At 39.7% G+C, this 15,799-nt stretch overlaps 1 protein-coding gene across 1 annotated transcript in view; it reads right to left on the reverse strand.

Annotated features, from left to right (window-relative positions):
• Positions 1–15,799, reverse strand: part of SCN11A (sodium voltage-gated channel alpha subunit 11) — a 79,135-nt gene that overhangs the window by 36,907 nt on the left and 26,429 nt on the right. Inside the window, exons 9-12 of the mRNA XM_075994292.1 lie at positions 15,172–15,369; positions 14,149–14,322; positions 11,342–11,471; positions 10,053–10,291 (exon numbers count right to left, since the gene is read on the reverse strand). Coding sequence (XP_075850407.1) covers positions 10,053–10,291; positions 11,342–11,471; positions 14,149–14,322; positions 15,172–15,369 — 741 coding nt within the window. The remainder of the gene's footprint in view (positions 1–10,052; positions 10,292–11,341; positions 11,472–14,148; positions 14,323–15,171; positions 15,370–15,799) is intronic.

Genomic DNA, 15,799 nt, shown 5'->3' on the forward strand with positions numbered 1-15,799 from the left:
TGCTAAATGTTGTGATTTGCATGGGCAAAAAAGTTTTGTTTTTGTTTTAGATAAATAAATACAGGCTTAAGAAATTTGTAAAAAGGTTGAATAAATAGTATCCAGATTAAAACCAAATCTATCTCCCACATCTTTGCAGAAAATAGAGCAAATCATTTCTTCACAGCAAGTACCATGTTCTCTATTACACACATGCGCACAAACACATATACATATACAAATAGAAATTTAAAAGTAAGAATATGAAAATAATAAGGTAATATTAAAAGGGTTAACAACCTTTAGAAATGTTAACTACAAGACTATCCACTATAGTCCTTGGGGGGGAAAAAACCTCTATAAACGATTAAATCCTTTTCTTAAAAGTAATGGGTTATCTGTTTTTATAAATTATTCAGTGATTTAGTATTTACAAAAAACATGCCGAAAATAAAATGACATAAGTTAAAAATAAAAGAATAGGCAAAGATAAATCCAGGATAGACAAATAAAAAGAAATCAAGGGTGTCAAAGAAAATCCAAGCTTATCTCCATATTCCACCTTTAAACACTGCTGTCTACCCCTGCTCAATGTCACCACCTAAAAGCATACAGTGGTGCCTGTCCTAGATAACTGTGGGCTGATTTCTGCCCCTTTTGGCTCACTCCTCCTCCTCTTGTCTCCTTTACACTTTGGGTATCTAGCTTTCCAGCATCCTAGATGCCTTGGGACACTTGGTTTTACCAATGCAATCCAATTTCTATGTATGGCTTCTTGGGAGCTCACTGTATTCCCCTGATTTGAGCAATCTTTAAGTCCATTTCCTAGTCCAGTCCCACAGAACTCCACAGAGTGGTTTAATTCTGGCCCATTCAGAGGAGGGAGGTTTGGATGTGTTCCTTAAAACTCAAAGTCCCAAGGCTTCCCACCACCACTACCACCATGAGAGCAATAAATGAAGTGGCTGCCATTTTTGTATTGCATGTCTAGGGAATGGGACACATGGAATGGATGCACAAGCTATGTGGACAGTTCTATGTGTTACCTGTGAATTTTTAGGAGCTAGGCAGCTGCTGCCTGTGTACTTGGAAAACAACAACGTCCCTGTGGCTCCTCCCGCTTCTGGAGAGAATGAAGACAAATGTCACTTAATCAGTCAGCTTCCAAATGCAAAATGCAGCTTCGCCTCAACACTCAAGAGGCCTAGTCAGTATGAAATCTGAGATGGGGGCTTTTCTCATTTCCTACAGTTGGACCACCAGATGAAGTAATGGACAGACCACTTTTGCAATGGAGACTCCCTGTCCAGGGAGATGCCTCTGGGTTCCTTGGGTATTCTCTGGAATTTATCCATTCCACCAGAAAGATGGAGTCTGCTGACTCTATTCAGGCAGGAACCATGCCCATGCGGACCCAGCATTCTGTCTCCAGCTGAAACAACATGGGCAGCCCATGTCTAGGATACTTCTGCAGAGGATAGCTGAATACACTGGCCTGGAGCCCAGAAGACCCCAATCTGTTAGGAGAGACTGGCTATACGTTAGGTTTACCATGCACATTGGAATCTGATCTGACCCATTCACACCCACAAGGTATTTATTTGCAAAGGCTGTATGGGGAAAGAAACTTAAATGCAGATAGCCTGTAAGGAGAACCACCCTGGTCTTCTACTATTGTATCACTATTCTTCATGGGGAGGATGTAGAAATGAGGATGATAGGTACTTGTCTCTACTTCCACACCATCCTACATTTGATGTGATGCACAGAAGCAGCTTTGTGAACCAACTCCTGATTCAATATGTATGGTGGATTCTCATCAATTTAAAAATAATTAATTATAAAATACATGCAAAAAGAAAGCACAGACATAAAAAATACAAAAAAAAAAACCCACACAAAATAAAAGAGAAACAACAAATAAAAAAACAAAAAAACACACATACACACATACATACATATTGCCTGGAAATATTCTGAAAAGATAAAAATGATCACTTTTGCTGTAGAATCATGGAAAATGAACTTCTTTGTATTTGCCTTATTTATATTTTTCCTTATTTTTAAAATTAAAAAAGCATGTATTGCTTTTTAAATTGAAAAATAAACAAAACTTTTAAGAAGAAAAGGCTAGACATTTTGGTAAGATTCTTAGCTCATTAACCCATTAGCTAATTAGGGTAGGACATCCAGTGGGTAATTTTTTATTGTTTCTGATATTTGGAGGACTAATTTTCTCTTGATAAAAATGCCTTTTATAGGAACCATGAATTAAAGTGAACAATCTTAGAAAAGTCTGCTCCCCTATCTTAGTTTTCCCAATTGAACTTAGACTAGATCCATCAATGAGAAACATTGAAGCAGGCACAAGTCTGCTGCCCCACCCCGACCGCTCCCCACTACCCCACCCAGGAAAGCGAACCTCCTACAGAGATCAGGCACTGACTCATCTTTCCAAGAAGAATAACACTTAGTAATGATAGCCGCATTATTTTATAACAAATGATGTCATCAATATCTCTGGGGACCATGGTAGTTACTACCATGCATCTCTGGATATGGTCAACATTTTCTTGATTATCCAAGATGGCTGACCCTTTAGGATGTTACCACTGGATGGCTAAAAAGACACCTTAACATACTAGAGGGCCAACACAGGGGCTATGAAAAACTACTGAACTGAACGGGGTAAAAATAAAATCATAACAATCATCTTTTCCCTCTACTCCACTAAAGGGAACAAAGAACTAGGTCAGATTAGGCCACTCGGAGAATGTTTAGACTTTGAAAGAGTTATAATTTAAAGTTTGAAATCTGACCCAGTCCTGGCAAGATTCACCACCTGCTGACTAAAGACCCCCTGGGCCTTGAAATAACATTAGCAGTAGCCAGGCAGCATTACCACAGGCCGTGGGTGAGACCCAGTACTATGCAGGCTTTAGGTGTGATCCAGCACAGTCCCAGCTGTGGTGGCCATGTGAGCATTTTTGTCACCCCTCCCCCAACTCCAGGCAGTATAGCATGGAGAATGAAACTCTTTCTGTTTGGGGGAAAGTGAGGGAAGACAGTGAAATATTTTGCCTGGTAATCTGGGGAATTTTCCCATATTTTACCCTGGCCCACCAAGGTGGTACCACCAGGAGTTTGCAAGAACTCAGGTGTTACTGGGCTTAGGGTGTCCCCTAGTGCTAATATGGCTGCAGTGATCAAAGACTTAAACCACAACACTCAATTCCCTTTGGATACTTGCAAGGCCTTCTTAAGAAGGACAGGTACAAACAAGCCCAGACTACAAAGATTAGAATAAATACCTACCTCTCCAATGCCCAGACATTGACAAACCATACAAGCATCAAGAACATCCAAGAAAATATGGCCTCATCAAATGAACTAAATAAGGCATCAGTGACTAACCCCAGAGTGATGGAGACATGTGACCTTTCAGACAGAGAGTTTAAAATAGCTGTTTTGAGGAAGCTCAGTGAACTTCAAGACTACACACAGAAGGAATTCAGAAGTCTATCAGAGAAATTTAATGAACAGATTGAAATAATTTAAAAAATCAAGCACAATTCTGGAGCTGAAAAATTCAATTGACAAACTGAAAAATGCATCAGAGTCTATTAATAGCAGAATTGATCAAGCAGAAGAAAAAATTAGTGAGCTTGAAGATATGCTATATGAAAATATATAGTCATAAAATAAAAAGGAATAAAAGAGAAGGAAGCCTGACTACTAGATATAGAAAATAACCTCAAAAGGGCAAATATAAGAGTTATTAGCCTTAAAGAGGAGGTATAAAGAGAAATTGAGATAGAAAGTTTATTCAAAGAAATAAATAACAGGTAACTTTCCAAAGCTAGAGGAAGATATCAATATTCAGGTACAAGAAAGTCATAGCAGATGTAGCACAAATAAGACAACCTCAAGGCATTTAATAATCAAACTTCCAAAGATCACAGATAAAGAAAGGATCGTAAAAGCCACAAGAGAAAAGAAACAAATAGCATATATAGGGATCTTCAACACATCTGACAGCAGACTTTGCAGTGGAAACCTTACAAGACAGGAGAGAATGCCATGACACATTCAAATTCCTAAAAAAAAAATTTAATCCAAGAATATTATATCTTGCAAAAATATCCTTCAAACATGAAGGAGTAATAAAGACTCTTCCAAATATTCAAAAGCTGAGGGATTTCATCAACACCAAACCTGTGCTACAAGAAATACTAAAAGGAGTTCTTTGATCTGAAAGAAAAGGACATTAATGAACAATAAGAAATCAACTGAAGGTATAAAAGTAACTGGTAACAGTAAGTACACATACAAATACAAAATACTCTATCACTGTAATTGTGATATATAAACCAGTCATATCTTGAGCAGGAAGACTGAAAGGCTGACCTACCAAAAATTACAACTTTTTAAGAGATACATAGCATAAAAAGATATAAGTAGAAATAACAAAAATTCAAAAAGTGGAGGGGGGATGGATTTCAAGTGGTTTTTAAAAATCTTTATCTTTGCTTGGTTGTTTGTTTTTTGTAATCAAAGTTAAATTTGTGATCAGTTTAAAATAATTGGTTGGCCAGGCACAGTGGCTCACGCCTGTAATCCTAGCTCTCTGGGAGACCGAGGTGAGCGGATTGCTTGAGGTCAGGAGTTCGAAACCAGCCTGAGCAAAAGCAATACCCCGTCTCTACTATAAATAGAAAGAAATTAATTAGCCAACTAATATATATAGAAAAAATTAGCTGGGCATGGTGGCACATGCCTGTAGTCCCAGCTACTTGGGAGGCTGAGGCAGAAGGATCGCTTGAGCCAGGAGTTTGAGGTTGCTGTGAGCTAGACTGACACCATGGCACTCACTCTAGCCTGGGCAACAAAGCAAGCGAGACTCTGTCTCAAAAAAATAAAAATAAAAAAATAATTGGTTATAAGATTTTTTGCAAGCCTCGTGGTACCCTCAAATAAAAGAAACCTACAACAGATATACAAAAAATAAAAAGCAAGAAATTAAAACACACTACCAGAGAAAATGAAGAGAGAGCCACAAAATAACCAGAAATCAAATAACATGGCAGTAGTAAATCCTTATTTATCTATAATAACATTGAATGTAAATGGACTAAACTCTCCAATCAAAAGACAGAGTGGCTGAATGGATTTAAAAAAAAAAACACAAAAACAAGAACTAACTATATGCTGCCTACAAGAAACTCACTTCACCTATAGAGACACACACAGACTGAAAATAAAGTGATGGAAAAAGACATTCCATGCAAATGGAAACCAAAAAGGAGGTGAAGTAGTTATACTCATATCACATAAAATAAATTTCACAACAAAGAAGGTCATTATATAATGGTAAAGGGGTCAATTCAGAAATAGAATATAACAATTGATAACAATTGTAAATATATATGTACCCAACAGTGGAGCACACAAATATATAAACCAAATGTTATCAAAGCTAAAGAGAGAGATAGGCCCAGATAAAATAATAACTGGATATCTCAACTCCCCCATTTCAGCACTGAACAGATCATCCAGACAGAAAATCAGTAAAGAAATATTGGACTTGACCTGCACTGTAGACCAAATATGTAATAAATATTTACAGAACATTTCATCCAACAACTGCAGAATACACACACTTCTCAGCACATGAATCATTCTCAAGGATAGATCCTATGTTAGTCCATAAAACAAGTCATCAAAAATTTCAAAAACATTGAAATCATATCAAGTATTTTCTCTGACTACAATGGAATGAAACTAGAAATCAATACCAGAGGAACTTTGGAAACTATATACACTCATGGAAATTAAACAATATGCTCCTGAATGATCAGTGGGTCAATGAAGAAAAAAAGAAGAAAATTTAAAAATTTCTTAAAAGAAAAGGAAACACAACACACCAAAATCTATGGGATAAAGCAAAAGCAGTACTAAGAGGAAAGTTATAGCATTAAACGTGTATATCAAAAAAGCACAACTTCAAATAAATGACCTAATGAGGCATTTTAAAGAACTAGAAAAACAAGATCAAACCAAACCCAAAATTAGTAGAAGAAAAGAAATAATAAAGGTCAGAGTAGATATAAACAAAATTGAAACAAAAAAATACAAAAGATCAACAAACAGAAAGTTGGTTTTTTGAAATAAAAACAGAATTGGCATATCTTTAGCCAGACTAATTAAGGAAAAAAGAGTGAAGACTCAAATAAATAAAATTAGAAACTAAAAAGAAGACATTACAAGTGATACCACTGAAATTCAAAGGATCATTAGAGACTACTATAAGTAACTATTAATATATGCCAAAGAATTGGAAAACATAGAAGAAAGAGATAAATTCCTAGACACATACAACTTACCAAAATTGAGCCATGAAGAATCTACAACCTGAACAGGCAATAATAAGCAATGAGAGATAAGCAGTAATAAAAAGTCTCCCATCAAAGAAAAGCCCAGGATCCAATGGCTTCACTGTTGAATTCTACCAAACATTTAAAGAAGAACTAATAACAATCTTACTCAAACAATTACAAAAAATCAAGGAGAAAGGAATACCCCCAAACTCACTCTATGAGGACAGTATCACCCTCATGCCAAAACAAAACAAAGACACAAGGAAAAAAAATAACTATAGACCAATATCTCTGATGAACACAGATGCAAAAATTCTCAACAAGAGCTAACAAACTAAATTCAACAGCACATTAAGAAGATTATTCATCATGATCAAGTGGGATTCACCTCAGAGATGCAAGGGTGGTTTGACATACACAAATCAATGTGATACATCATATCAACAGGATGAACAACAACAACAACAAAAGATCATTTCAATTGATGCTGAAAAGGCATTTGATAAAATTCAACATCCCTTCATGACAAAACTTTCAAAAAACTGGATATAGAAAGAACATATCTCAACTTGACAAAAGCCATATATGACAGACCCATAGCTAGTATCATATGGAATGGGAAAAAAAAAAAACTGAAAGCCTTTCCTCTAAGATCTGCAACAAGACCACTATTATTCAACACAGTACTGGAAGTTAGAGCAATCAGACAAGAGAAAAAAATAAAGGGCATCCAAACTGGAAAGGATGATGTCAAATTATCCCTGTTTGCACACGATATGATCTTATATTTAGAGAAACCTAAAGACTCCACCTAAAAACTATTAGAACAGATAAACAAATTCATAAAAGTTGCAGGTTACAAAATCAGCATATTAAAATCAGTGCCGGCCGGGCGCGGTGGCTCACGCCTGTAATCCTAGCTCTTGGGAGGCCGAGGCGGGCAGATTGCTCAAGGTCAGGAGTTCAAAACCAGCCTGAGCAAGAGCGAGATCCCGTCTCTACTATAAATAGAAAGAAATTAATTGGCCAACTGATATATATATTAAAAAAAATAATAATAATAAAAAAAAATAAAATCAGTGCCATGGGGTGGGGAGCCTGTGGCCTTAAGGTCGCATGTAGCCATCCAGATCCCCAAGTGTGGCCCCTCAACTGAATCCAAACTTCACAGAACAAATATCTTCATTAAATGGATTTTGTAAAATTTGGATTAATTCAAAAGGCTTCACTCAAGGATCTAGAAGACTACATGTGGCCCCAAGGCCACAGATTCCCCACCCCTTTGAAAGAAACCAAGAAACTAATCTCATTTACAATAGCTACAAGTAAAAAATAAATAAATAACTAGGAAAAAACTTAGACAAAGAAGTAAAAGATCTCTATCATGAAAACTATAAAACATTGATGAAAGAAATTTAAGAGGACACACACAAATGGATATTCCATGCTCATGAATTGAAAGAATAAATATTGTTAAAATGTTCATACTACCCAAAGCAATCTATAGATTCAATGTAATCCCTATCAAAATACCAATGACATTCTTCACAGAAATAGAAAAAACTCTAAAATTTATATGGAGTCACAAAAGACCCAGAATAGCCAAAACCATCCTGTGCAAAAAGAACAAAACCAGGCCGGGCGCGGTGGCTCACGCCTGTAATCCTAGCACTCTGGGAGGCCGAGGCGGGCAGATTGCTCGAGGTCAGGAGTTCGAAACCAGCCTGAGCGAGACCCTGTCTCTACTAAAAATAGAAAGAAATTAATTGACCAACTAAAAGTATATATACAAAAAATTAGCCGGGCATGGTGGTGCATGCCTGTAGTTCCAGCTACTCGGGAGGCTGAGGCAGGAGGATCACTTGAGCCCAGGAGTTTGAGGTTGCTGTGAGCTAGGCTGACGCCACGGCACTCACTCTAGCCTGGGCAACAAAAGTGAGACTGTCTCAAAAAAAAAAAAAAAGAACAAAACTGAATAAATTACGATACCTGACTTCAAATTATGCTATACCGCTATAGTAACCAAAACAACATGATACTGCATAAAAACAGACACATAGACCAATGGAACTGAATAGAGAACCCAGAAAGAAATACACACATCTATAGTGAACTCATTTTCAACAAAGGTACCAAGAACATATATTAGGGTAAGATAGTCTCTTCAATAAACAGTACTGGGAAAACTAGATGTCCATATGCAGAAGAATGAAACTAGTCCCTATCTCTTGCCATATACAAAAATTCAAATCAAAATGGATTAAATCCCATTCTATTAGCTATGGCTTTAAAACAAAAACCAAAAATGGATTGAGGACTTAAATCTAAGACCTGAAACTATGAAACTACCAAAAGAAAACATTGGGGAAACATTCCAAGATGTTGTTCTGGGCAAAGATTTCTTGAGTAATATCTCAAAAGCACAGGCAAACAAAACAAAAATAGACAAATGTGATCACATCAAGCTAAAAAGCTTTTTGCATAGCAAAGAAAATAATCAACAAAGTGAAGACACAACCCACAGAATGGAAGGAAGTATTTGCTAACTACCTATCTAACAAGAGATTAATAACTAGAATAAATGAGGAACTCAGACAACTCAATAGGAAAAAATTAAATAATCTGATTAAAAAATAGGCAAAAGATGTGAATAGACATTTCTCAAAAGAAGTGACCAAAAGATACACACAAAAAATTCCCAATATCATTAGCCATCAGAAAAATGCAAACAAAACCACAATAAGGTATCATCTCACCCCAGTGAAAATGGATTTTATTCAAAGGGCAGGCAATAACAAATTCTGGCAAGGATGTGGAGAAAGGAGAACCCCTGTACACTATTGGTGGGAATGAAAAGTAATACAACCACTATGGAAACAGTATGGAGCATCCTCAAAAAACTGAAAATAGGAGCTACCACATTACCCAGCAGTCCCACTAGGTATACATTGCTAGGTATACATTGAAAAGAAAGGAAATTAGTATACCAAAAAGATATCTGAACTCACATGTTTATCACATTACTATTCACAATAGCCCAGATTTGGAATCAACCTAAGTGTCCATCAGTGGATGAATTGATAAAGAAAATGTGGTGTATATGCACAATGGAATATTATTTCATCATAAAAAGGATGAAATCCTGTCATTTGTAACATGGGTAAACCTGGAGAACATTATGTTAAGTGAAATAAGCCAAGCACAGAAAGAAAATTTCATCTGTTCTCACTCATATGTGGGAGCTTGAGAATTGCTCAAGGTCAGGAATTCAAGACCAGCCTGAGCAAGAGCGAGACCCCCTCTCTACTAAAAATAGAAAGAAATTAGCTGAACAACTAAAAATATATAGAAAAAAGTAGCCGGGCATGGTGGCACATGCCTGTAGTCCCAGCTACTCGGGAGGCTGTGGCAGAAGGATCGCTTGAGCCCAGGAGTTTGAGGTTGCTGTGAGCTACAGTGATGCCACAGCACTCTAGCCCTGGCAACAAAGCAAGACTCTGTCTCAAAAAAAGAAAGAAAGAAAGAAATGATGAATGCTTGAGGTGATGAATATCCCAGTTACCCTGATATGATCATTACACATTTATATGCCTGTATCAACACATTATACGTACCCTATAAATATATACAACTATTATATACCCATAATAATTAAAATAAAAATAAATCAAAAAATATGTTTTAAAAGCCTGTTACCAAATTTCCTGTATTTAACATAGACTCAAAATCGCTGTTCATATTATGATGCTCCATGGCCAAAAAGACAGTGTTGATTATGATGCAGATGGTGATGGCCAGCTCAGTAAAGGGGTCAGTCATCACAGTTCTCAGGACCTTCTTAATGCATAGCCACTGGGGGCTACAGTCCCACACAAGGTATTTGGATGCCAGGTTTTTCCCACATGGGAGACAAGGTTCCTGTGATTTTTCTTGTTCTGGAGGAGAATGAAAGAGCAGGTAAGGAGTTAGCTCTGAACCAATCTGGCCGCTCTTTGCCTGAGGACCTTCTTTCCTCCCTCTTCCCCAGGGTCTCTCGCAAAACGTGATCGGTTGAGAAGGGCACTGACTTGTGTAGCCAGAAAGGTTTTTCCACCAATCACAGTGCAGAAGAGACAACATCCAACATCCAACTAGTATGTGGTATAGTCAAGTACGAGCTGGACTGCACATTAGCGATATAGATTTGGAAGTCGATACTGGCTGGCTGTGAACCCATGAGCTAGATACAGGGGACAACTGTAACAGAGGCACAAGGGACAACCAGTACTTAGGGGAAGGAGAGAGGGTCAGGCAGGGGCATCTGTAGCACCAAAACAATAAAAGACAATGAAAAGCTGGCTGAAGTTCAGGCCATAAAGCAGTTGCACACCTCATTTCCCTGGTACCATTTCAGGGACTCATGCAGGCCAACTGAGGTGGTGCAATGGGCTCACAAGTGCTAAGGTACCCATTTGACTTCACACTTGCAGGGACTTGATCCTGCCCCTGAACACCAATCCCTTAGTTGGGGCCCTGTTACTTGCTGTTAATCTGGCCCATCAGATGGTTCCAGCCCATCTACAGAGGTCCTCTTTTGCCCATCCAGATTCTCGACTCTAACCTTGACAACAGCTGCCACCTCCTGGAGACTCATAAGTCTTTTCTTCTTTGGCTGACCATTGTCCCTCAGGCCTCCTGTGACTGCCTGGCCTGGTTATGAGGTCCCGTCTAGGCTTCTGGTCCAACATCCCTGGAGCCCAAGTCTAGCCAGTTCCTACCACTACCCAAGCACCAGCTCAGTGGGGGTCTACAGGGGAGGCCCACTTCTTGCAAGCTGCTTTGCTGACATGCTCTGGAGGCATAGAAAATTGCTCTTTGCAGAATGGTACAGTGGATTGGTTCCAAAAAAGCCTCCACTGCAGAAGGTTTCTGGGGGACCAGGGAAAGGGAGAATGGAAGGACAATGTTGAAATTAGGCTTTCCCTTGCACTGGGGGCAGAACTTACCCTGCATGGTGATGGTGAGGATGCTGACAGCACTCAGCGCCCTCTGCCTTTGGAGGGGGTCTCCATGCTCATCAAAGTGGTCCAATGACAGATTCTGGGACAGTCGTTTGGTTTGCTGTAGGAGGTGTGGCTGTAAGAGAAGGCATAGTGGATGGTCTAAAAACAGGGGCTGCCTCTGTTCAAAACTTCACAAACTGCTTTGTTTCAATGCCACATACAATGAAGGCACTTGACATTTTCATATAGGTCTATTCACCTCATCTTTACAGCATGCCAAATGTTCAGTTTTTTATTTCATGTTTAACACATAAGAGACATATTATTTGGCCATTCATGTTTCTTTTGCATGCACATTTCTAGAGTCCTACCCACAGAAATTTTACTTTCTGTGCTTTATTCATTGTCAACAAAGAGCAAACAAAGTTTTCACAAAAACTAGTGAGGATGGTTCAGGGAACGAAAGCAATAAAAAGTCTAATTTGCAAATAATGTTTGCAAAGGGCAAAAGTCAGGGATAAATTTAGAAAGGTGGCTTGAAATTGGCCAGATAGTGAAGGGCCTTCAACAACGGCCTAGACAGACTTAAAAAGAGTAACTAAAAAACAAAAACAAAAAACAGTCAAACTAAATATCACAAAATATATATACTAAACCCCAAGCACCCTTTTTCAGGTTGTTCCCAAGGCCTTGTTGATTCTCACTTTACCTACAATTCTAAGGTCACTAGAGGTTAAGGGACGTGAATCTCCAGCTATCCGGACAATTCAAGTACCCATAATGGCTTATTTCCCAAAGTTTCTGACCAACCAGAGCCTTAAACGGAACTACCCCTTTGTGCAACCTCATCTGTGTGGTTTTCCTATAGCTATTTCTTGTTCTAATTAAAGAGAAAACACATTTTCTATTAGGTGTCTGGGTCTTTGCCTACTGTTTTGTGAATTGAGGAAAAATTTTTTTAAATATCCAAAGAAAAAAAAATCTGCAGTCTCTTCACTATGCTGTAGTCTGTAAACCATGAGACCTGTCCCCATCACTACAGCAGAGAACTAACCATAGCCAAGGATGGGATCCTTCTATCTAATTCTACAAAGGTCCCTGGACTCCCTGTCCCCCACCCCATCATCCAGCACGTATACCCACCTTCTGCCCATTTCATCTTCTTTCTCTCTCAAGAAAGTGGCTCTTGCTATCCTTCCCCAGCCTATATCTTCAACATTTTCTTCTCTTTACAATTAAAACCTGTCTGAACATTCCGCCTTAATGATAAGAATAACTTTTTCTACTGACACCCCGCCCCCGTGGCTTCATTTCTGCATGTCACACTGCCTACCCAACATCCTGACTTGGACGTCCCATAGGCACCTCAAAATGGGCACCTTCAAAACTGAACGTGCCATCTTTCCCACCTCAAGACATGTTCCTTTCCTGTCTTAGTAAATTACGCTCCATCTAGTCAGCTACCTGTGTCAGAAACCAGGACTCATCCCCACCCTCTACATCCATTCGATTGCCAAATTTTATCTTCTGTCCCTCACTGCAATCTGTTAATTCCTCTTCATCCTCACTGCCCTAACCCTGGTGTAAGCCCCTGCCACCTCTCTCCCATGAGTTACTGTAACAACTTCTTAATCGTTTGCCTCCAGTCTTGCCCTCGTCCAATCCCTTATCTTCAATGCATCCAGGATTTCAAAAATGTAAATCTGATCATATCCATCTCTTGTTTAAACCTTTCAATGCTGCTTACTTATTGCCATCAGGGCAAAGGGTGAGTTCCTGAGCTTGGTTTTCAAGGTCTTTTGCGATCACCCCATTTTACCACCACAGCTTCTTGCCACCCACCCTCCCCCAACCTCATCATACACACACACACACACACACACACACACAAGTTTTCTAGTGGGTCATATTCTCCTGCTCACCTTTGCTTCCAGGCCTTCGTACTTGCTGTTCCCTCTGCCAGTAAAGTTCCATTCTTCCTTTTGCCTGGTGACTTCATCCTTTCTGCTTATACACTGCTTCTTCTGGGAACCCTTCTCTGATCCACTGCATTTCCCCCAGCCCCTACCAAGTCTGGGTTTGTTGTCTGAAGCAGATGCTATTGGTTTTCCCAGCTAAATCTTCCCTAGCGCATGCCAGTTAGAAATACAGGGAAATTGTTCTCTCTAGTCCCCAACAATCTTTCACCAATGATAGGCCAAAGCTGGTGTGTGTACTTTGATCCATCATTGGTTAAAGATATATAGATAGATAGATATGTACACACACAAACTCCAACGCCCTCACTGCAGAGGGATCGAACCCCAACTACCTTCAGTGGTAGCTAGCTTGATGGTGCACCTTCACTGGCCATCTTCCCTTCTACATATCACTTCTCCCTTCCCTCTCAGTGCTTCCTGGGATCACTTCCCCAATAACCCACTTGCACTCCAATGTCGGGGAGTTTGCTTCAGAGTGAACCCACACTGACACGTTGCTCCCTCTCTGTCCTCCTGCAGTGATCATCCCTTCAGTCATCCCATTCCATCCTAACTGCCTCCCTGTGAATGTGTCTTCATCATTAGTTGTAAACTCTGTGGTGTAGGAACCATGTATTCCCCCGTCCCTATTCTAGTGCCAAGCAGGTTGTAAATGCTGTATACACTTGAAATAGGTGCTTATAAAAAGTGGGTAATTGCATAGACATAGGATGCGTGTATGGATGAATGGATAAATAAGTGAATGAATGAATCCTTTCAATTAGACTGGCAAGTGGACCTGTCCACCTGGACAGCACTGTGGTTATCATTAGTCCCTTGGACAAGACTTACCTTTTTGGGGGAATCTTCATCAGAATCTGATCCTGGAGCCTGATTTTTCCCAGACCCTCTGAAAAAGAAGGACTTCCTTTTCTTATAACCAAAGAGCTTTCTCTTTTTGGGAGAAAAGGATGATGCTTCAAGGGAAGTAAGTGAACTTCTGTCAATTCCCATGGCAACCAGAGCCTTAGAAAGTGAACAAAAGCAATTAGCAAACAGATTATACCTCCTCATAAAGCATTGCAAATGACCTCAACCTTAGAGCGGTGGAACCCTCCTTTCTTTCGGTAGCATTGTACATTTAGATTGCCCATCATCTAACTGGAATATGCTAGCTCTGTCATTACATAGCTGAGGGAGCGTGTCCTGTTTTTGCACAGAGATTATAGCCATCAAAGGCAGTATTGTCTCTTTTATTAACTAGCACACTATCCAGTATGTGCTAGGCACTCAACAAATGTTTATGCATTTATTGATGATGCAGATAGTAAGCATTTATGATAAACTTCCCTCTGACAAATCCCTGTAGAGAATGAGAGGAGTATAAAACACAGTCCCTGTCCTGAAAAATCTTAGAATTGAGTGGGAAGAATGTAAAGATTCCAGGGAAACTATTAGAATGACCGAATAAATATGATTTCAGGCAGGGAGAGGTGATCATGGCTGTTGCTCTAGGGCCTCCCTCAAGCAAAGGCCCTCAACACAAAATTCTTCATATTTCCAGAAGAAAGCCTGGATCTGAGCCTGGATTTACATATACATAAGTTATACCCTCTAGTCAGTAATGTGGGACATGTCTGGAAGGCCTAGGCTTCAGAAGGTCAAAGAGCATCAAGACCAAGCGTCCCCTGTTCTTAAGATGACTTTGTGAGAGACAGCAGCACAGCCAGTCTGCAATGGGCTTAGATTCTCAGAAAAGCACCAGTAGAGAAAGCACTGAGACCAGGCCCCTGACAGGAACCTTGAGCTCCAGGCCACATTGCCTCTGAAGTCCCTCCCCCAAGCAGAACCCACCGCCGGACCCCACGTCCCTACCTCCTTCTCCTCCTTTAGCAGCTGCTGGGCTTCCTGAAACATCTTTTCCTTGGCCTCCGTCTCTGCAGCTACGTTTCTGTTCTGCTCCTCATAAGCCATGGTGACAACGGCCAGGGTTAGGTTAATCAGGTAGAAGGAGCCCAGGAAGATGATCACCACAAAAAAGAAGACTGAGTAGAGCCCACAGGTGCGCAGGGTCTACAAGGGACAGAGCACATGCTCGCATCTGAAGCTTTCTTCCCCTGAGTGGCGATAGCAGCCCCAAGCAGAGATTACACAGAGACTCCTGATGCCCTGTCTCTCAGTGGGGAGATGCCAGCCATACTGTCACATGGAAGTTTCAGGGACTTTATTACCTACGACTTTCTCAAGGGTATTTGCATTTTTTTACATGTAAGGCAAGAGAGGTAATGCTAGTGGTGAAACTTCAGACAGTAGGGAATCCGGACAGTGGTAATATTTCTAGGAAGAGGAATGTTTTTGCACTCTTCTTTCAAATATCACATTTATAATTTTCTCGGAAGTTCCTAATAGAATTTAACAGTACCACCGTTAAAGATGAGACAGAGATGACAAAGTGGAGGGTAGATGGTAGGTTATAAATAAATGACTGATAAGTAGGTGAGTG

This window comes from Microcebus murinus, chromosome 1 (genome assembly GCF_040939455.1).
Source record: "Microcebus murinus isolate Inina chromosome 1, M.murinus_Inina_mat1.0, whole genome shotgun sequence".
Taxonomy (NCBI): domain Eukaryota; kingdom Metazoa; phylum Chordata; class Mammalia; order Primates; family Cheirogaleidae; genus Microcebus; species Microcebus murinus.